This window comes from Emys orbicularis, chromosome 4, assembly GCF_028017835.1.
Source record: "Emys orbicularis isolate rEmyOrb1 chromosome 4, rEmyOrb1.hap1, whole genome shotgun sequence".
Lineage (NCBI taxonomy): Eukaryota > Metazoa > Chordata > Testudines > Emydidae > Emys > Emys orbicularis.
Genome location: NC_088686.1, coordinates 16547173 through 16570440, shown reverse-complemented (window position 1 = coordinate 16570440; position 23268 = coordinate 16547173). Strand labels below are relative to the sequence as shown.

The 23268-nt window shown below is 41.2% G+C and overlaps 1 protein-coding gene across 1 annotated transcript in view; it reads right to left on the bottom strand.

Annotated features, from left to right (window-relative positions):
• Positions 1 to 23268, bottom strand: part of SYNE2 (spectrin repeat containing nuclear envelope protein 2) — a 232829-nt gene that overhangs the window by 192395 nt on the left and 17166 nt on the right. Inside the window, exons 3-20 of the mRNA XM_065404096.1 lie at positions 21920 to 22015; positions 21416 to 21493; positions 21231 to 21323; positions 20150 to 20325; positions 18000 to 18196; positions 16829 to 16929; positions 15875 to 15976; positions 14400 to 14537; positions 13217 to 13381; positions 11656 to 11768; positions 10277 to 10433; positions 7168 to 7264; positions 6464 to 6651; positions 6124 to 6288; positions 5599 to 5754; positions 3878 to 4051; positions 1444 to 1602; positions 1006 to 1179 (exon numbers count right to left, since the gene is read on the bottom strand). Coding sequence (XP_065260168.1) covers positions 1006 to 1179; positions 1444 to 1602; positions 3878 to 4051; positions 5599 to 5754; positions 6124 to 6288; positions 6464 to 6651; positions 7168 to 7264; positions 10277 to 10433; positions 11656 to 11768; positions 13217 to 13381; positions 14400 to 14537; positions 15875 to 15976; positions 16829 to 16929; positions 18000 to 18196; positions 20150 to 20325; positions 21231 to 21323; positions 21416 to 21493; positions 21920 to 22015 — 2529 coding nt within the window. The remainder of the gene's footprint in view (positions 1 to 1005; positions 1180 to 1443; positions 1603 to 3877; positions 4052 to 5598; positions 5755 to 6123; positions 6289 to 6463; positions 6652 to 7167; positions 7265 to 10276; positions 10434 to 11655; positions 11769 to 13216; positions 13382 to 14399; positions 14538 to 15874; positions 15977 to 16828; positions 16930 to 17999; positions 18197 to 20149; positions 20326 to 21230; positions 21324 to 21415; positions 21494 to 21919; positions 22016 to 23268) is intronic.

Genomic DNA, 23268 nt, shown 5'->3' with positions numbered 1-23268 from the left:
GGCACTCAGCATCTATATCCACATTTGAAAAGTTTGTCCCAGAGCTGGGGCACATGATAAAGCAGAGATGGGCAAACTACAGCCAGTGGGCCACATGCGGTGCGCGGGACTGTCCTGCCCGGCCCTTGAGCTCCCGGCCGGGGAGGCTAGCTCCCGGCCCCTCCCCTGCTGTCCCTCCTCCCCCGCAGCCTCAGCGTCTCGCGCTGCCAGCACTCTGGCCCGCTGCTCCTGCCGGGCAGCGAGCTCCTGCTGCTCTGAGCAGCATGGTAAGGGAGCAGGGGGGTTGGATAAGGGGCAGGAGGTCTCGGGGGGCAATCAGGGAGCAGGGGCAGTTGGATGGGCAGAGGTTCTGGGGGGGCAGTCAGGAGACAGGGAGCAGTTGGATGGGGCGGAGGTTGGGGGGAGCGGTCAGGGGATGGGGAGCGAGGGGGGTTGGATAGGCATGGGAGTCCCGGGGGGCCTGTCACGAGGTGGGGGTATGGATAGGGGTCGGGGGGGCAGTCAGGGGACGGGGGGGTTGGATAGGGGCTGGGGTCCTGGGAGTGGGCAGTCAGGGGACAAGGAGCAGGGGGGGTTGGATGGGTTGGAGGGAGTGCCACCCAGCCCCGCTCCGTTCCCAGCTCTGCTCTGGCCCCATCTTCAGCCCTGGCGCCAGCTCCTGGTCCCATGCCCAGCCCCACCCCCAGCCCCCGACCGTGGCTCCACACCTGGCCCTGGCCTCTGGCTGCAGCTCTATTCCCAGACCCAGCCCTGCCCCCAGCTGCGGCACCAGCCTCAGCCCCCTTACCCATGTCTGCGTTTCCCCACCCCAGGAACCGCAGCCACACTCCCGGCCCCGGCTCAGAGTGCGAGGGGGGGCAGATGGGTAAGGGAGGGATGACCCTGAAAAATTTGGGGACCACTTGTGTAAGATTTTTTTAGTCACAAAATCTCACTATGAAATAATGTGCTCTGATAGTCAAAAGCTTCATATGACACAGGTAGGAAGTAAATATTTGAACCCACCTCATTTTTTGAAATGTGCTCATCAGGGCTCACTTTTTGGCTAATGAGTTGCATAGCTTTTAAAATAGATGTTTCAAGCTCCTTCTGGGATTTTTCAAAATTGATCATGACCTCCTTTTCTGACAGAGTCTCTTCAGATTTGGGTGAGACAAGGTCTAGGTTATTCATGGCAGCCTAGGAAGAAAGACAATTTGTAGAGTGTGCATGAGTATCGTTAAAACAATTAAAATATTCCTTTATAACATGACTCAAGTTTCTCAGCTTTGGATATTAATTTTGAAATCTTTTCTCATTTTGCACCTGACAAGAGAAGAGTCGCTCAAATATTTTAAAAATATTTATATTTTACATGGACCCTAAAAGACATTTTTCTAACCATTTAATACTACAGATAAGGATATCTGTGTACTGAATATGATAGTGATAGGGAACAGAGACCTGGAGTCTCTCTCTGACTTCTTTAATTCGTGTTGGTAGCCCAGCTGTCTCAAAATCCGGGAGGGACACCTGGCTTGAAATATTACGTGTCAAAACTTGCAAGATTTCTTCTGCTGCAGCAACTTGTTCTTGGCACAAGGTCCTTCTGGCAATTAGGATCTGTTTAGATGAAACACAACAGAAGTCTTCAATATTAAATATTATTATTTATATCATTTAGCTTTAGGAACTGAATTGAAAGGCAAGGATTGCTGAAAAGTAGGCAATATTTGGTTACATATGGACCATGCTTTGCAATTACAGGTCATTATCTTGTAGTCCAAAGTATCAACATCTGGGGGAGTGGGTCTGGCGCCAACCAAAAAAGAAAGCAGAGAAAACAAGTTGTCAAGCCATCTAATTCCATTGTGATGGGGTATCCACCCCACACAAGACCTGAAGGGGTCAAGATGGCTAGGTAGGCCAATTAACTGTCCAGGCTGCACCTGAAGGAAGAGCCAGGGAGCAGGGATTAATTAGAGGAGGCTCAGCTGGATGGGAACAGGAGGCGACTGTGTAAAGCCCAGGAGCTGAGAGCAGCTGGAGGCTCAGGGAAGTAGTCTGCAGTCAGTCATTCCCCGGGAGAAGGGAGTTGTGCGGCTGGCAACCCCAGAGTGTGGGGAGAGCCAGAAAGACAGCGAAGGCTCAGGGGAAAAGCAGCAAGACAGACCTTGGCTGCTGAAGAGAGGGCCCCTGAGATGGAACCTGGGGTAGAGGGCGGGCCCGGGTTCCCCTACCAGCCACTGGGGAAGTGGAGATTGGACTGCCCGGGATAGTTTGTGCTGAAATACTTCGATACCCTGGAAGGTGAGGACGATAGTGACGTGCCTGGAGGGCCAAGTCACGAAGAGGAAGCTGCAGCTCCTGGAGCGAGAGGGTCCCCTGGATGGAGAGAGCGCCAGAGGAGGGCACAGCACCTGGAAGGAGCTAATCCCTAAAGTGGCCAGGAGAGACGCCCCTAGCAGTGAGTGGACCCTGTGACATCCATACACATATTTGACTTGTACTTAACTTCTGTGATTGTACTTGCTATCACTGTTATATGTTACATTTCTTTGCCTAACCTTCTATTTTAAAGTATCTTTAAAATATGCTTGTATACATACAACCTAGTAACTGAACATACAAAGCACACATTTGCATGTGCATTGTCTGATCATGAAAATGTGTACACACAGCAGTAACTGTATCATGTGAATAGTCCCACTGAAGTAAACAGAAAGTCTCATATGAGCAAAGTTACTCGTGTGTATATTTGCTTGCAGAATAGAGCCCCAAATGTACACTCCGCTGTTTAGAAAACATGCTTGGATATTTTGAAAGCACAGCTTACACCGCTGGGTTTGGATATTTATCACTGTGTGTCTTTGAGAGCTCTTTTGATCTATGAATATTCACCTCATTTTCAAACTATCCATTACCATTCCTCTGATGAGATTATAATCTATGCTTTATTAAAAATGTCTCTATTGTGTACTGCAAGTGAAGCAAGGACTTGATCTTGTATACTCATGGGGGACATTATATTACAATCTTATTGAAACACAACTCATAGAAATTTAAGAGCATTTTTTGTCACTTTCACATTTTTAACAAGCAAATGTCACACTAAGAATGGGATTTAGTTTATATACATGCACACACATTCTGAAAATTCATGTACATTCTTTTAACATGCCCATACCTCCTAATACTGTAGACTTTACCCAGAGTAGGAGTGCACAATCTCTAAGTAAAATAACCCTGAGACTAAAAACAAAGATCTTTGCAACTACACTGAGGACTCCTTCCCTCTTTACAGAGTGGATGTTTGAATCCATTTCCCACAGGGTCAGATGCACAAAGTACACAGCAGGCAGCTGATTCACACGCCAGCCAGAACTCTCTACAGGTCCCCCTTCCAGCCAAGGAGGACTGATGGGATAAAGTGCTTCCTCCCTGGGGGATAAATGCATTGCCTCTGCAGTAAATATTATCACCAGCATTCATCACACTCTCACTCCATTAATTTCCAGGGTATTAGTCAGCAGGGCGTTTGCTGAATTACTGAGGGGGCGGGAGCGCCTTTATCACACAACTGTAACCAGTTGAAGAATGGGACTGAGATCCTTCTTTAGACTGTGACTGAAATCTGGGAGTGACGATGTTTGGGGGAAAATGCAGTTACCATGATGGGATACTCAGGACTCTGACAGGAGCCATCCTGAAAAACAATGTTAGACAACTAACCTAGTCCTAGCAACATTACAGCACCTCCTTCCCTTAGTTAGCCATTTATTAATACAAACTCCATTCTCATTCCTGCTTCATTTAACACAAGCCATTGAATTCATAACTCAGGTCTGAGAATCTGATGAATGGGTAGATATTTTAAACTTTATATTTGCATTTCTACCTGTAAAGATTGTTCTGTTGAGCTTTCCACGCATCCTTCATGTTTGATCGTCTCAAGAAGGCATTCTGTTTCTGTGGCCCAGTTTTCTACTCCTTTGAGAAGCTCTTCCATTTTCTCCACTCTGGGCAGAAGCTCAGTGGCCTGTTCAGTTACATCTGCATTCTTTTCTCTAAGCTGAGAACATGGAACACTTAGACTCTTAGCAAAGTTAGAAATTCTGAACATTTTACAAATACTTTCTCCCCCACCCCCCAACCTACATTTCCAGCATTTACTCAGCCATTGGGTTACTTTCTGGCTTTCACTCTGTGACCCAAGAACTTCTTAATGCAAACTGACAAGGGAGCGCAATGGGGTTACAGGAATCTCCTGATTCTGGTATGCACATTCTGGTTCACCAAAGAATGACATGTGAGGTCTCAAATGAAAGGTGGTGTCACTCTGGTCATCAATATCATTGTGAAATTTATGTACAGGTGTTCTGTATAAACTGAAAACATGTTCTTAAAGTCTGTATCAAGGTACTAGTCACCAGAAAAGGTGAAAAACAGGTTTTCTGTCAGACAGGCTACCTGTTTACATGTAAATGGAGTATTTTCTTGTTCACAGTGGATCCCCTCACCAGTCTGAACTGAATGCAAATGAAGGATTGTAAGAAAGAATCTAACAGGAAAAGAAATGCAGCGGGAGAAGAGAATCTTATCTTGAGTGTGGGACAGCACATTTGCTTCGTGAAAGAGGGGTTTCAACCAGGCTTGGTTGAGAATTCTGGAGAGAACTTTGGTTCAGATACTCTCTTGTCAAAAGAGTAACTTGTCAGTTAAGTATAGGCTCTAGAAAGCATGTTATCATTTTGTTTAATATGTACCCATTTGTTTCCAATATTCTTACTCACTATTACTTGAATAGCTATTCTGTGATAGATATAATTATAGTGAAAACAAGAATAAGTTTAAGTGCTGTGGTGATAAGCAAAGTGCTGGTCCTGAGTTGAATCTTACAGGCCGGTGAGTTCTGTTCCTGTGGGAATAGCAGGCCTGTAATTCTGTAAGGGTATGTCTACACCCAGCCGCTAGTTCGGCGGCTGGGAATCGAAGTTCTGGGTTCGACTTATCGCGTCTTGTCTGGACGCGATAAGTCGAACCAGGAAGTGATCGCCGTCGACTGCGGTACTCCAGCTATACGAGAGGAGTACCGCGGCGTCGACGGGGGAGCCTGCCTGCCGCGTGTGGACCGAGGTAAGTTCGAACTAAGGTACTTCGAACTTCAGCTACGTTATTCACGTAGCTGAAGTTGCGTACCTTAGTTCAAATTGGGGGGTAAGTGTAGACCAAGCCTAAGTGTTCTGGGAAACAGGGGCTGAACACTGCAGAGAACTCTGAGTACTCAGGGGTTACTGTGTGCCTATTGCTTCCTGTACAGAGAGAGCGAGACCTGTGGACACCTGAAAGGCCATGCTTGTGCTGCCACATACGGTTTCAGGGAGCTGATCTACAGCAGGTAGAGACAAGACTACTTCACACTAAGAGCAGGTAGTGGTGAGGTGCCTCACAGCCCTGGGTACCCCTGGGGACCATCACATACACCCCGAGGAGCATAGGTGGAAACTGGGACTGAAGTGGAGATGCAGTGCCCAAAAAAGTGGGGCTGTATATTCAATAGATAAAACTACCCAAATTTAAGTGCTGATATTCAGATTAGAATATAGGAGAACTTTTTACCTCTGCATTCTGAATGTGTTTCTTACTAGCCTCCGTTGATATATCTGCTGTAACACTGAGTGCATTTGGCACTGCCTCGGCAGGAGACTGAGAATTTCCATTACTGTCAACAACTGACTTCTTTTGCTCTTCTTGCATTCTCAGTAATCTCATCTCCTGTGAAAATGTTGCATAGCATTTTATATTATCAATCATTTATTGGCACAACAGTATCATTAATAAATACACTTTTTAAGGGCTCTAGAAAACTGAAACAAGGGGCGCTCGTATATTCTCAGCCATATACACCATTGCATTCAGTGCTAACAGAGGACTTTTACACAAAGAGGCAGTGAGATTTACAACTGGGAACCTGTGTGTATTGCTTGCTTTACCTGCTCCAAAATGGATAACACTGAATTGTATGACAGATTATTGATCTACAAATAACAATTGATCATTATACTGTTAAAAATACAGCTGTGCTTTTGAAATCTACATAACAAAATGATCACATGAAAGGAAAACGGAGCTGCAGTTACTTACAAACTGTGTTCTCTTTATAAATTTAGCCCATCTTGTGTTCAGTTTTTTCAATTCTTTAGAAATATCTGATCCCACTTGCTCATTGCTGACTTCAATTAAGAAGTTTCCAGCTTCATTTAAGGAACCATGCACTGAGTTCCAGTCTGCCAGAATCTCAGTGGGGACCTATAGAGATGCATTGAAAGGATTAAAGACACACCATGCAGTTCTTTAATATATTTCCCAAAACAATAATAATAATTTGCACTTATAGTGCTTTTCATCCATAGACTTCAAAGTGCTTTAAAAAGGTGAACAAGTATCTTTATGCTTAATCACAAAGAGACATTCAATCAAATACCTTTTTAAGATGTCCTTTTCGTGTTTCATCCAACCATGTCTTCAGTAAATGAATGTTCTCCATATAAGTAGCCCAAGAACATAGAACTTTTTGTAGGACAGTGTTTACATTGTAAATATATTCTCTGCACATAGAAATCTTAGAGTCTACCATCTTAAATAGTTTACTAGTGTCTGGAGGATCACCAACTAGAATATTAAATACATGATAAAACAAATGTTAGAAATAGACACTGATTCACATTAATAATTTCAAAATAATATTAAGCATATTTCTCAATTGCTTGGAAACTGCCAAAATAGAGAAGTGAATCCTTCCTCCTTTGGGTGCTGAAGGGGAATATCATTAACTGTTTGGAAAAACATAAACCAACTAAACAAAACCAACATTCTGCAGAAAATAAAAGAGGGGTAGCCGTGTTAGTCTGTATCCACAAAAACAAGGAGGAGTCCGGTGCCACCTTAAAGACTAACAGATTTATTTGGGCATAAGCTTTCGTGGGTAAAAAACCCACTTCTTCAGATGCATGGAAGGTTTTTTACCCATGAAAGCTTAGGCCTAAATAAATCTGTTAGTCTTTAAGGTGCCACCGGACTCCTCGTTGTTTTTTTAGAAAATAAAAGTATCAGGAATTTAAAACATTAATAATGATCAGTTTAAAGCACAACTCTTATTAAAGTATTATGTTATTTCCATGCACTTACCTAAGACATTCGTGCTTATGTTTTTGTTTTTCATGTCTTCACATATTTGAAAAGCAGTTTCTAGTTGAGCTGTGACTCCTCTTTCTTCAATAAAATCCTGCCCAAAGTTAAAGGGAATTGAGATGTGTAATACTGACTGACATAAAAATATGTAAAAAATTCAGTTGGTGATCAATTAATTTTTAGAACATGAACCCAGAAGATATAGGCCAAACATAAACAGAGCAAAATCAAGTTACTTCCACTGCATCCCATCCCCCACCCTTTGTATGAATTATGCCTATTATAGGGCCTGATCTTGCAAACTGTTACTTCTGTGAGTAATCCTAACTCATGCATTGAGGGTTTGTCTACACAAACACTTAGGGTATGTCTACACTAGAAGCACTGCTATAGTGTAGACAATCACTACAGTGATGGAGGGGGTTCTTCCATCACTGCAGTAAATCTTTCATTGACCTAGCACTGTCTACACTGGGACTTAGGTCGTCTTAACTAAGTATTATAAGGTGTGAATTTTTCACACCCCTGAGTGATATAGCTAGGTTGACCTAACTGTCTACTTTAGGCATAGGCCAGCCCTTAATTCACAGCAAGCTGGGGCGTGAATCTACCCCATACCAACCTGCCATGGAATAACTGTTTGAGTGGACCCTGCTGAAGCAAATTAATAGTTCATTGAGAAGCGCTGATCAAGTACCATTTCAAAGAGGATTAGATCAAAGCACATTAATAAACAGTGAATGCATGTCACCAGAGTCCACACAGTTAGTCCTCAGCAGGCTAGTGCGGGGTAGGTTCAAACCCCAGTTTACTATGAACAATTGTTCATGTAGACAGACCCTTAGGCCATTGACTCAAAGAGACCACAGTACATGTCTGAGTCAGGATAAATCATTTCTGAATTAAGTTCTTAGATCATAAACTCCTTGGGGACGGCGTTTGTTTCCGATAAGCCTATAAAGTGCCATGGGCACCTATGGCACCACAGAATTAATACACAGGACTTCTGGTTTGGGGGATTTATTAAGTTCATTTTTTTAGGATTACTTTTTGCAATTTTTGAATTGTATGTAGATGTCCAAAAATCAAGGGGTTTCACAACTTTGTTACTATATACTATATGTTCCCTAGTGTACTTTAACACATCACTGTTTCAAACAGCACTACATTTATGCACCCTAGGGAACCTTTAGTGTGCACCAGCAGGGTCAACATGGTCCAATTAATGAGCAACACTTAGTGTACTTTAGAAATCACACCTCCACAGTCTGCATTACTGCTCTGTATAGACAATCTCTTAAATTCCAGTAACAATTTCCGGTGTTTTTCTGGTGTTTATTGGATAAACATGGATTTTTTTTATATCAGGTATGTTTTATTGCTGTTTATCAGTTAAAACCAAAAATCAAAAGCCCAATAATACATTATAATAATAAATCTGTGTTAACAATACACCAAGGGGCCAGATGAAACTGACAAAATCCAAGAAACTCAGAGTAAAGGCTAAATTTCAATTTTCAATCCACGTTATGGGTTATTATTACTGATGTCTTCAAGAACAGTGTGATTTTACACAACATGTTGCCCCATCCTGCAGTTCTAATGCAGGCAAAATTCTCCCTGATTCTAATTGGAGAATTGCCTGTCTAAGGACTGTAATGTTGAGCTCCATATGTGCTGTAATAACCAGTCACAAAATGGGAGGTAAGCACAAAATGTAATCAGACAGGTCAACTCATCCGCAACGAGGACCATAAGGATATGTGCATATTGGGGAGGAGGAGAAAGAAGGGCTGCTGAGTATTAGTCTCTGGGACTAGCAGGTGGTGGCAGACGGCTTCTACATTTAGAGTCCTGCTGCTGCAGAATTGTGACAGGAGGCGCAGCAGACCACCTGCTGTCCTGCGTGAAATATTTGTGAATTTGAGGCAGGGAGTGGGCTGATATTGCTGGCCCTTGTATACTACAGGAGGAAAGGAGGCTAGTCAACTGTCCCCGAAGACAATGACAGAAGAGAGGAGGTCACAGACAATCACATCATCAGAAGAGAGAGAGAGAGAGATAAATGGGGGAGAAGGGGGAGTATTCAGAGCCTGTCATGGAGAAGGTATCTTGGCTCATGGCTTTTGCTCAAAATCCTGCAAAAACTCATCACTTTCATAGGATCTGGACTCACAATCAAATGAAACTCAGTGGTTTGGACTGAGTTTTGCTTTGGAGTTCTTGGGTTCAAATGAAATTGAAACTTAAGAGTGAAATCACTCTCACTGGATCCAACAAAAAAAAGCCTCACTGAATCCAGGCCAGAGCCAAACCAGAGTGTTTTATGAAACTCTGGGAAACTGTAACCAGAAAAGAGATACTGAAAAAGAGATGGAGGGAGGAAAGAAATGCAGCATAAGGTGTATTATTGTAAACATTGTCCATACTGGCAGGGTCCATTTTAGTGAAAGATGATGGTCACAATCACATGGTCACATTTAGCACCGTGAGCATAGCATGAGTACAACAGCCTTTGATCATTTATTTCAATGAGCAAAATTAACCAGCTTCAGAAAGGGGGTTAGTCCTTCATCACTCTATATGTTTCTCCTTGCTGTACAGTGACAAACTGCTGGGTGGTCATAAATAACATTTTCATTCCATAGTTGTTTGTAGTGTTGTTATAGCATGTTGGTTCCAGATATGAGAGAGGCAAGATAGGCAAGGTGATGGCTTTTATTGGACCTTCAACTGGTGGAAGAGGTACAAGCTTTAGAGCTACACAGAGCTCTGTACCTTTCCACCAGTAGAGGTTGGTCCAATAAAAGCTATTACCTCACCTACCTTGTCTCACCTTTATTGCAGTCTGAAGTGTATTTTAGCTATATGAGGCATACACATATCTACAGCAAAATGAGAAGATGAACATGGTGATAGCAAGGTCTTTTATAAAGATACAGGTTCAACCTGAAACCCACCCTCCTTTGCATAAATCTCAAATTGCCTCCAGCTACGAGAGTCCGTGCTGGATGGAGTTAGATCTAAGGCTGTATCCAAGAGGGCAACTACCACCAGTTTAAATTGGAGAACAGTTGCCAGAAATATAAACTATTTTTAAGCTTACATGCCAATCTCTCAGCAATAACTCCACAGATTCCTTAGTCCCATATTTGATATCCCTGATATTTAACTTTAATGTCACTTCATCTGAGATAGCTGAGCACAGGCAGTAGTGGTATTCTAGAAGTATGCTGAAGTTTGAAGACTGGATATTGCTGAATCTGGAAAACAGTAGAGTTTTGGAATTAAACTGGACATAATGAGCCATTCATTTACAGAGAGAGACCTCTAACCTAAAAATTAACTGAATTCCAGATATATGCAAACACAGTCCCTACTGTTGAAGAGGAAATAAATTCTAAAATATTTAGGGTTAATATTTTATTTATTATTATAAAGGGTTATTTAAGTGAATAATGACTTCGGCGCCTTAATTTTTGGATGTCCAATTTAAGAAATCTTAAAAAGGGCTGATATTCAGAAAGTGCGGCGCATTCACTGTCTGAAAATCAGGCCCTTGAAAGGTGTCTCTAGTTCAGCACACAAAATCACTGGTCACTTTCGAAAATGTAGGCTTTAAACTGCATGATGATACCCTGATCAGCATAACGGAGATGGAACAAAACCAAATTAAAAGAGTTTCAGAATTTACACAAGTTCAATATAATGGTTAATTTTTAATGAGAAGATTAAAACTAATATTCCCCTACTAACTCATCTTCCGTTTTACTTGGACCAGTCTCACAATTCTCATACACCAAACCACCTCTTCCTTCCTCCAAAACCTACATCAAAACACAATTTTTTCACAAAGGTTTTCAAAATTGACCTCTGCAAAATCCTTACTCCAGTTTAAAGTCGTAGCAATGCCCATCTTACTACAGTACTAGCATGTGGCTGACCTGCTTTGCCTGTGTTTGTACTAGACAGTAACAAACGCCTTGAGGCAGGACCATGTTTCTGTATATGTTTGTAGAACACAAAGCACACTGTTGGTGCTCAACAAATAATAAAATCAGAGATGGCAGAATGATGCAGTCCAATTTTGAGCTAAGAGCTGACTTTGTCAACTGAACCTTAAATTCCAGAATTCTTTAGCAGATTCAAATTTTTAATTATTTAATAATACTTTGTACTTATAGTGCTTTCATCTGTAGATCTGCACATGATTTTAAAAGATGGGTAAGTATCATTATCCTTATTTTACAGATGGGGAAACAGGCACAGAGAAGTGATAGGAAAAGATCATGCAGCAAGTCAGTTGCAGAGTTGGGAACAGACCATTTATGCTTGTGCCATCTAAGTGCACAACAACTGAACACAGAAAACAAGTAATTGGAGTGTTTTTCCATAATGGTGCTAAGTTTGCTAAAAATAATAATTTAACTTAATATGAATGTAGTCAACTCAGGTGCCCAACAGGGTAAATCTGAGAATTGCAACCTTCTTTTCATGTCATCTAGCTTCTCAGTTGGTACCAGTGGCATATCCTTCTCATCTTTATTCTCAAAGGATTGAAGGCTGACCAAGTGACAGTCAAAATAATCCATCAAGCCCTGGAAAAAAATATTATAATTAAGATATTTCACTGCTAAGTATTGTATTTGGGAATATGCAATCCACTCCCATATTACAGTGGGAGCTATTAAGAAAATACATCTACCACAGGATCTCACTTCAGTTTTTATTCAGTACAGTATAAATGCATTTCCTACATTACCCCCAAATGTGAGTATTTACCACAGCATACCTCACCACTCTCTCTATATATAATATTGCATTAAGTCAATACTACCAGTGTTTGTTTACTTTTAAAGACACCCTCTCCACATACTGTAGTGCAATATTACATCTTTTCAAAGTATGAAGCTCTTCCTTTGCCACGTTAGATTGACAGCAAGACCTTGTAAATAAATATCTTTAGTTAATTGTCTGATACTGTAAAATCACTATTTAAAAAAACATTTATCCCATTGATAATATATTAACCTTTTGATGGCAGAAGTTGGAATTTTTGCTGCAAATCTAATGGGAACATATCACAGGTGCCAGTTGCCAAAAGCAACAAATTGAACATACAAAGTACCCACATAGAAAGCCTCAGAGTACTGCACAACATTCCCATATGAATATTACTGATCACAATGTGGAATGCAGCATTCCTGTAAACTACTATTAAATACTGATGCCACCTGGGAATTGCAGGTGATAAAAAGTGTGTGTCACAGATGAAGGGCACAGTTATAATTACAATATGTTAGAATTAATCATGTAATTAAAGACTATTATAATGTATATGTACAATGGGGACAAATTAAGGTTGCCTCAAGCGGTTCCCGGAAGCAGCGGCATGTCCCTTCTCCGACTCCTATGCGAAGGCACAGCCAGGCAGCTCTGCATGCTGCCCCGTCTGCAGGCACCGCCCCTGCAGCTCCCATTGGCTGCAGTTCCCAGCAAATGGGAGCTGTGGGTGTGGCGCTTGGGGCAGAGGAACCGTGCAGAGCGGAGCCCCCTGGCTGCCCCTATGCGTAGGAGCCAGAGGGGGGCCATGCCACTGCTTCTGGGAGCCACATGGAGCGGCCCCCGACCCTGCTCTCCATCTGGAGCGCCGGAGCGGGGCAAGCTCCAGACCCTGCTCCCCAGTGAGAGCTCGAGGGCCAGCTTAAAATGGCTGACAGGCCAGATGTGGCCCGCAGGCTGTAGTTTGCCCACCCCTGTGTTAATATGATCAAAATACATTAATTTACTCACTCTACCAAGGCTTTCTCTTACATCTCACCCCCATGAAGTCATAAAACTTTCCTACAAAACTCTGCATTTATCTGGTTACCCTGCCATTGTTCAAAATCAACAGCTGCTACCAAAGGCATCTTTAGAAGTACATATATTCTCCAAAAGAAATCAATCAATCCAGTAACCACATTCCCTCCCAAAAACTAACATCACTTCCACAGTAGGTGCTTTAATGGGTCAGATTTAACAAGTCTTTTTTTATTTAACAAACCTTAAATAAGATAATTTTTTCTTTGAAGAGGGCCATTGCTTTACAGTGATCCTGCGAATCAGGTAAACCTTCTGCCAGCAGATGTTCTACCTCTTGGAGCCAGACCTCGATGCTGTCTAGAGGTGGGGGTAGTGCATGGTCCAGCTTTGTTTTCCATTCATTAATCTAAAAGACAAATACATGTCAATGGTAAAATCTCTCTCTTTGTTTCTTACCCTATTCTCAGGGGATTAGCAAGATTATTATATATAATACTTGTTAATCTGACGTTCTAACTACCTCACAGACAAATTCTGTGCTCAGTAGCAAGCAGGCAGTTCCCACAGCAGTCAAATGGGAGTCATTTGGGTGCATCCAAGGTCAGAATTAGCTCCCCTGCTTGCAATCTTCTTGGTGCTACAGGGAATTGAGCATTTTTTGTCGCTATACAATGACTAACAAAGTTTTGTCACAGGGAAATCTACCCAATGTTAGTGGCACCTTGACGGATGACTTCTATCATGAGTAACGTGCTCTGACTGTCTTTCCATCAGTGTGGACCAAAAATGTCTGATCCACACTGGCCACTTATCAAGCAGAGAGATACTTGGTAGTATCAACCCTAGCCATTCCAAGCCTTAGTTCAGGGACAGTTGACATGAGCAAGCTCGTTACAAAGCACTATTCAATGGGATTAACAGTACTGCTATGGCAGAGTTGGAGAGTGCAGGAAGGCCACCCATGCCGTGGAAAAAAATGTCTAGTCAGCTGCTGACTCTATTGCTCACTCTTTTCTCTGCTGCCTCATTATTGTAGCCCTAATTATGTCAAACCGAACATTTTAAGCAGAGATCGGCCCAAAACTCTGCATCTGAACGCTGCCAAGCTCAGAGGACAATCAGATCAAGATCATACTTTGCATGCTGCTAGCAGCCCTAGGATCAGATAGGCATAAAGAGAGCCACCCTCCTCCACCCCCAAACTCTCAATTTCTCCCCCACACCTTTGGAGCCCTGCACACCAGGCCCAGCTCAACTGGACCTCAGGATGGCGGCCAATATCTAAGTATAGTGATTCCTCCCCCTCCCCAAAAAAGGAGGAACATAATTATACTACAGTATAAATTCCTGGGGTGAGTTTTATCCTCTTCATAGAATGTGTTCACATTAACAACATAAACAGCAACTAGAAATACTTCTGTAACCTGGGAGGTTAGGTTATCCCATGCTGCTCTCATCCATTTCAGATCTTCATTTAGCTCAGGCACACTTCTTTTTGAAGACAACACTGGCAGAAAGGGTCTTTTCTCTTCATTAAACAATTCCATAAATGACAGCATTTCCTAGGGTTAAAATGGAAAGGCAATCTATAGTGGAAAACTACCACATGTAATAATTCCTAAAACCAGATATTACTGTTGGAAGTGAATTTCTGGCTCCCATTTACTTCAGTTGGTGTTCCAGATAAGGAATGATGGAATAATAAAACCACTGAGGTCAATGGGAATCAGGCACAATCATCTAACGGCAGTATCTGGGCCTTACAATATAACACTATAGCTGAATCTTTATTTAATATCATATTAATACATTATTCCCAAGCAAATGCACAGTAATAGCTCTAACTTTTTCTAGTGCTATAACTATTCAACTGTACTGAGAAAAATATCTTGTCTGAGACTAGGCATAGTCAACATGGGGAACTTGAAGGAGAGAAGGATATTACATGTTAGATACAAAGCCTAAGTGTGCCACACAGGTTGGGGGGGACATTTTAAAATCAATTACTTTTGCATTTTGGCTGTCAATGCATAGACTGTCAAGAGGGAAGTCAGACCAGCTGCGGAACATAAGAGTAAATCCAGCCTGCCTGACTCTGCATGGAACTTAAATAAGAGGAAGAGAAGAAAACACTCCTCCCTGCCTATTATTATATTCAATCACTTGTTTTCAGTCAGACTTTGTATGGGTTCATGTTCTCTCGCGCAAATTGTGACTATCATCCCACAATTAGTGTAGAGGGCCCTGGACTCAGCAGAACCACTAGCAAGGGAAAGCACTGCATAGGGACTGCAAGTCCCATACTCTTCCAGAAGTATAGCTCCATGGGGTCTCCTTGATGGATGATGGGTTTGGGGGCAGGCTAGGGCCAGTGCAGTATGAGGATCCACTGGCCATTCTTCCCCTGCTCCTAAAGAGGGCAGAGTGCAACACCCATTAGGGGTTGCTGCAGCATTGAAGCTGCAATAGCACTCACTGTGTGGGGAAGGGGATAATTACTTCTCTAATGGCCCCATAAATCTCCCTTCTACATACTCGGTTACCTGGGCTGTACAAATGGAGGAAGCCATTCCCCTAAGGCATGAGTAGCAGCCAACATTTACAGCACCCCTTCAGTGACAACAAACTGGTGTGAGACCTACAATATTATCACCATAGTAACTGAGAAGCATATATCCGCATTCCTTCTGGAGAGGGAATTTTATCTTAACCCTTCCTCGGTGACTTTGCTTTATTTACCAAATCCAGTGACAGATCTGTGATTTTTTGTTGTTGTTGTTGTTAAATTTAAATCCTCAAATTGGACAATAACATGAAAAGCTACTTTTGGGGAGTTTATTTTAATATTTCTCTTTGCAAATACTATCATATTCAAAAATGTCATGTAAATGCTACTTACTTGAAATTTTCTAAAGCATGTTTCATTTTCTGTATCAACCAACAACTTTGTTAACTTCTTCTCTTGTGTGGTCAGCCAGCTCAAGGCCTCTTTTACTTTTCCCTGGTAATTGGAGCAGAAAATTCCATTTTTGCATTCTGCAAGTCTTATTTTTAGTTTGCATTGTGCCATAAAACAACACACTAGTGAAGCCTTCCCACTCACTAAAGGTCTGTTCCAAAGCTCATTGAAATCAATGAAAAGACTTCCAGTGATTTAATGAGTTTTGGATCAGGCTCTACAAATAGATGAAAGCCAAAATCTTCAAACCTGGTGCCAGAAGTTAGTTTCCTGAATACAGTAAGGCAGCTTGAAACAAGTAGCAAGACTTCAGGGTGTTACAGGAACATTCTATCATATGTAAATAGTTGGTTAATAGATAAAGGTGCCAGTAGATGGCATTCAAGAACATACAGCATACATCCTGGGTTTTGTAGACCCAATAGAATTCTTGCTGTGCCCTCCAAATGGCTTTCTCTGGCTGCTCTTTATATCAGCTTCTAACAAGAAGGATCTGGGGTTGCTCAGCACTTTGGAAAATCAGTCTACTTCTACCTAGGTACCTCGCTATAAATTTGGGAGCTTGCATTTAGGCAACCAGGTCTGCAAATGTTGGCTGGAATACTTATGGACATCTTAACTAACAAAAAAAGTGAACTTTGCGACAAAGTTTCTGTCTACACTATTAAAAAAATCTACCATGTTGGGGATTTTGGTTACAATAAGATAGGGACACACAAGGTTAGAATAAGCTCAGTTGTGTCATTGTAGACAAGATCACGCCATGTTTTATAACTATGTTACTGAATCATGCTACAGGCTTTGCAAAGGAGGTGTTGAAATTCTCAGTCAGAGTTATGAAAAGCAAAAAGTACACTCATTTGGCTTGGTTCAATGATAAAAGAAATGACATACCTGCATGTCTTCTTCAGCCACAGGTAAACTTCTGGAATACTGCAGAAACTGAGCCACATAAGTCATGATAGATTTTTCATCTGGACTGATAACATCGACATCTGTGAGAGGTAGCACACTATTAGATCATTCCTGCATATTTCTCAATTTGATTGTACAACTATATTCTACAGAACAATCATGAAAATTTACCAAATACAAATAAATTTATTTTCAGCATTTCAGTTAAAATTTCACTGAGAAAAACAGTATTAAATTGATTTTTTTCCTCAGGAATATTGTAATAGAAAACAGCAAATTAGAAAAGAAGTGGGCAATTGTTAACATCATCATCATGCAGCTTTATATTCTTTCTTCTAAAGGATGTTCCTGTAATTGTTGCCAAGTCAAAACTCCTATTAGTTCAGGTTCCCTATGAACTATTCTGCAACGAATCTCAGGTTAGAGCATTCTTACTTTTATCATAAAGATCAGTATTTCATTTTACACCCCAATCATCACAGTGATTAAATATTAAAAATTCTATTTAGGTACATGTACACTGCAAAAGAAACCCCCAACAGCAAGTCTGAGGCCTGGTCTACACTAACCCCCAAATTCGAACTAAGGTACGCAACTTCAGCTACGTGAATAACGTAGCTGAAGTCGACATACCTTAGTTCGAACTTACCGCGGTTCAGACGCGGTCCACACATGGCAGGCAGGCTCCCCGTCGACTCCGCGGTACTCCTCTCGCCGAGCTGGAGTACCGCAGTCGACGGCGAGCACTTCCAGGATCGATTTATCGCGTCCAGACCAGACGCGATAAATCGAACCCGGAAGTTCGATTGCCAGCCGTCGAACTACCGCGGTAGTGTAGACCTGGCCTCAGACTCTAGCTCAACTGACTTGGGCTTGTGCTACAGAGCTAAAAATAGCAGCCCACTTAGGCTGGAGCCCAGGATCTGAAACCCACTCCCGTCACAGGGCTTTAGCCCGAGTGGGAATGTCTATGCTGCTAGTTTTAGCCCATAGCGTGAGCCCTGAGCCTAAGTCAGTTGACCCAAGCTTTGGAACTTGCTGCCACAGGTTTTTTTCACAGTGTAGGTGTATCCTTTGTTATAAACAGACCTTGGTTTGACAGTATCAGCATCAGACCTTATACCAAGTATATGCAAAACAGATCATTTACCTTCAGGTTCAAGAAGTCTTGGAATATTTAATTCATGTTCTGCAATTTTAAAAGCCTCCTTCAAATTTTCTTTGTTGGCTCTACCCTTTGCTCTGTCCATGTCAACTAAATCTGGTCTTAAGGCATGGATGATAGCTAAAAAAGCCAGTCCATTCCTCCAGCTTGATTTGAAATCTGCCACTTTGATAGATCCATGCCTGCCCCAAAATCATAAAGAATAAAATGTCATGTTCTGTTTTCTCAAAATATTTAATATTCAGTTATCAATACAATGTAACCCATGTCAGACTGGGCCTAATCCAAATCCCACTCGAGTTACTGGGAATCTTTCCAATGAATTCTGTGCAAGCTGAGTCAGCCCCATTATGCGCGGTCAATATAATCGGTCCAACAAACTTAAAAACTGAAATATTTTTCATTGCTTAGTATCATGCTACTTTTACTTCTTGCTGTGTGCTGCAAGGGCATTTTAATGACCAAATTTTCTTTTTTTATTTATTATGTTTAAGGCATTTATCAATGCCTTTTACAGCACAAAAAACAACAAATGAAACACTAAGCTTAGCCAAGTGCAACCCAGATATTTTTCTACGAGCTAACAGGGGTCAGGCATCTTGCTACCTGAGGCCTTTTTGAAAATCCCAGCCTTAAATGTATTACATTATTTTTGGAAATATTTTTTTTCCAAAATGTTCAACTGAATTAGGACTAGAGAAATGAAAAAAAAATATTTAGAGAGGGATCCCACAATTTCTACAATGCATCTGGTGTCTAGATGATAACTGATGTACACAGAAGATGCACGAGTCAGAATGAGTACTGAGAAAACAACTTCTCAAAAAATGGTTTCTGTATACTGGATATGATGGTATCTGAACAGGGGTTAACGCAGAGTGTCAGTGATCTTTCATGATTAAAACGTGAGGGTCCATTGATTTAAAAACCAACGTTGGTCTTATATATATGTTATAGCAGTCACTGATATGTTAAACCCACTCTAATCGCAATCAAATAGATTATACCTTTGCTGAATAAAGGCGGGCAAAAGAAAAATGATGATTAGGAAAGAGAGAGCTTGTATTTACACGCAAACCCCATAGCCTCAATAAAACAAATGAAAAATATAGAAAGTGTAAGAAAGATTCAACTCCTGACAAGTGCTGTATATACATCCAACAGAAAGCACCTGCTGTGCTGACAAACACTCTAACGAGGGTGACCAGATGTCCCGATTTTATAGGGACAGTTCCGATTTTTGGGTCTTTTTCTTATATAGGCTCCTATTACCCCCCACCCCCGTCCCGATTTTTCACATTTGCTGTCTGGTCATCCTAACTCTAACCTCCCACTAATATGAATGGATCATTAGTGGGGTGACACCTGAAAAGGTAACCTGGAAAGCTAGAAAGAAAGGGCTGAGGTTTTGGTAATATTTTTTAAAATGTATTTGTGCCAGGCAGTGGTTTTTCAAAGAAATTCAAATGTAAAGCCCTGATCTTGCAAAACCAAATGCACATGATTAGCACTCTCATTTAAGTCAATGGAAAGACCTGCAGCGTGTCAAGTTAAGCAGGTGTATAAATCTCTGCTGGAGCAGAGTCTGAGCCTTCTTAACTCTATAAAAAGTCCCTAGCTCATGAGACGCCTTCTTTTGACTTGTGCAGTGTTCTGGGGGGGAAATGCATGAACTGGGATGCTGATTCTTTTCTAGGCAGTCTGCTTTTTTTGTTCAACAAATTCTTGGACGATTAGTGTAACTTTGTTACTAAGAGAACCAGTAAATGCTAATCCAACAGGATTAAAACTGGCAAAGCATGCAAGCATTGCGGTAGGCACATTACACAGAGAATGGAGACAGCTTATAAAAAAGAAAGCCAAACAAGCCAATTTATTTATCAGTGTTTTATTTGTACAGTTAGCTCCAACTTTTTATATTTAAAGGATCCATGTCAACATAGTTAGGCCCCAAATTGAAATCCAAGCTTTGTTAGAATTGTTGTGAAATGTCAACTAGATTCTAATGTGCTACTTTTTTGTTATACCTAGTAATCAGTCACTAAGAAATTAAACAGACAAAATATAGCACCTTTATAGGGTAACACAGTAAAAATAAGCAAATGCAAAGTTTATAAGCCTTTCATGGTACTTACATTGAACATTGCTCCTTCGCCCACAACAGGAGGGCCTTTTTTGCAGACATCTTCCACCGTTTCTTAACTTTACCTCTTTTTCTTGCCTGTGGGCTTACAGATGAGTCGACGACGCTCGAACAGTCAAGAGATGGCTGATTATAACTACTACCAAGGGTCCACGCAAGTTCTTCAATCTACCAGAGACAGGGGGAGAGTTTAACAATGCTTCACTCTGAAGAATAATCACAGAGATCAGATGCAGAGAACCATTAAGAATAAGAAATCCGGTATGATTTTATTATGGCTGGAGCCGGTAGCCCAATACTTCCTCTTATAAGACTGTTTTCAGTAGCTTATAACTCTGTCAACTTTAACTGTTGGGCTGATATGCTCCATGCTGAGTATCTACCTCAAGCTGAATTTGTTTGGAACATTTTAGCCAAAACAGTTAAGCGATTTCCAAAAACAAAACTACAGAAAAATACATTGTTTTCCCCATTCTGGTGACCCTTTCTTTCAAAAGCTGTGGCATACCGATACTTTGTAGTAGGGGTTTGAAATTAGGCAGACCTTTGTGTCCAAGAGGTGCCTTGTTCCATCCCCGTTAAAAGTCATGACATTTAGCCATTCACCCAAACTTAATTCCCCAAAGATTCTGTCTGCATTGAGCATGCTCCAGCCCAGGGTTGAGAAGAACCTTCCCTGTTGCAGCTCTGGGCTGCTACAGGCTGGGCTGGGCCCAGGCACCAGACCAGAGAACAGGTAGCTGTCTCTCCTGTGCACATACATGCAGGCAGAATCTGGCCCATGGTTTTAAACCAGTTATAAAAAAAATTAACATGCATATCACACTGCTGTCAATCATATCCTGCTCAGCTAACAGGGACTCTAGTACCCATTTCAGAGAAGCAGCTACAATGTACAATTAGAACATATTAGATGTTTCTTCTCTGAGCCAACACTTCAGGCATACAGCATAAGCAGCTTTTTGGTTTGTGCTTATGCATAATTCATCTCATTTTGTGACCATTTCATTCCACAATTTTTTGTTCTTTTTTTCTCTGTTAAAAATACTTTCCCACATCACTGCAATACTTACATGAAAATGTAATATAATTGTCCAAATTAGGCCAAGCACAATGGAAGGTTTTCCTTCAATAACGTCAGCAACATGAATATTTATGAGCTTGATCTGGAAAAAGAGGATCATTGTTAAAGAAGGAACATGTTCCACAAACTAAACTGGTGTGAAGAGTGAATTTTAAAGTTAACTTTAATACTCACTGATTTGTTCTTTAAAAATTTCAAGGCATTTTCTATATTGCTTCTGCACTGGAAGGTGTTGCATCCTTTTTCCCGTGACTACAAAATAAAAAGAAAACATTGCACAGTCAGCGGTGACGATCTGTTTTATTTTAGATTGTTCACCAATAAAGGTCCAAATCCTGCAAAGACTGATGTCTGATTTTGCATCCATTGACACCAGTGGCAAAGCTTCCATTGACTTAAACGATGCAGCATCCACAGGAAGCCTGCTCTTTAGCACAGTACAGCTCAAGCGCAGTGCCAGTAAGTTCTTGCTGCTTGAGCCCTAGCAGCAGGGACAGCTGATTCTGAATGAGAGAGCCTGCAAGCCATGGGACAGTTGTTCCTGGCAGTGGACGGTGTGACAGGATACTCACCCACTGACTCCAGTGGGACTGCTCACATGCTTACAGTTAAGCACATCCATAAATCTTTACAGGATTTAGGCCAAAGTCAGGATTTCATTCCTTTATTTTATCTTACCAATTGTTGACCTGAAAGTACTTCCAGCAGGTCCAAGAGCACACGACCTTCTTTGACGTCTGTATATAGATCTGAGATAACGGAAGGAGGAGTATGCTGCAAAAGTAATACATTTAGGTGCAAGTTATATACTGAATCCTGAAATCACCATCGAGCAAAATATCATTGATTGTTTTGCTTCTTTTTTTTTTAAAGTTTTCATTTCTTTGCCCCTTTTTTTGTTCCACTTACCATTATTCTGCTTATTTCAATAGAACAGTACAGAAAATGGATTTATTTTAAAGCTGAGGGCCCCAGTTCAAGAAAGCATCCTTGTTCAGGAAAGCACTTAAGTATGTGCTTAACTTCAAGTAATTAAAGCCAATTAACGTTAAGCACATGCTTAAATGCTTTCCTGAATAAGGGTGGACTTAAGCACCCGCTAAAGCGCTTTCCTATACTGGGGCCAAAATGATCATGTTTCTAGCTATCCCTTTAAGAAGAAGAGGGTAACTCAATTTTGATGCAAAATTTCCAGTAACTAACTTTGAAAAATATGAAGGTCAGAAAGAGCAGTTGATTAACACTGTTGCTTTTCACCAGTGAAGCCTAAGGTTTGAATATTGACTCTGGAGATAAGTGAAAATGAACTTAATGTTGCTTGCTATTTGCAGACTTCGCAAAACCACGTTGTGACTGCCATCTCTGCTCAAGAAGGGACCAGACTGGAACAGCTGGCACGCCGCAGGTCAGGACCAAAGTGCATTGACAGAGCAGATTTGTGAAAGCTTACAAGTACCTGCCTCCTCTGCAGCTATTTCTGTTAATCCTTGACTTTCACTGAATTAAAACAATGTTTTAAATGCATTCCAGTGTAGCACAAATATACAACAATAAAACAAACAGCCTATGATAATGCCTATATAACACCACCACCAAAAAAAACCCCAAACAAACAAAAACACCACACAAATATATAACCACACACACCTGTCTCTGCCGCGTGCATGTTATTCAACAGTTAAAACATATCTTTCCAGGCTAATTTTCCCTGTTGAACCAGGAATATTTAAATTTGTTTGGTTTATTCATTCTTTTACATTTTGCTCTCCAAAGTACAGTTCTAAAATAATTCACAAACAACAGCAACAACAAAAAAACAACAACTTGTTTAACATTAGTTAAGGTTGCTCTCCTCAGTAAACAAATCATGAAAAATTAGGAAATGCAAAGTAAAGGATTAAAAGTTTGTGAAGTCAAGCACTCTCGAGTTAGGAAATGCCAGAATGAACATTGCTCATGCAATCTTAATTCAGCCCCCTTGTGCATATGCATTATGATACAGTCATTAATTATATGATCCCATATTA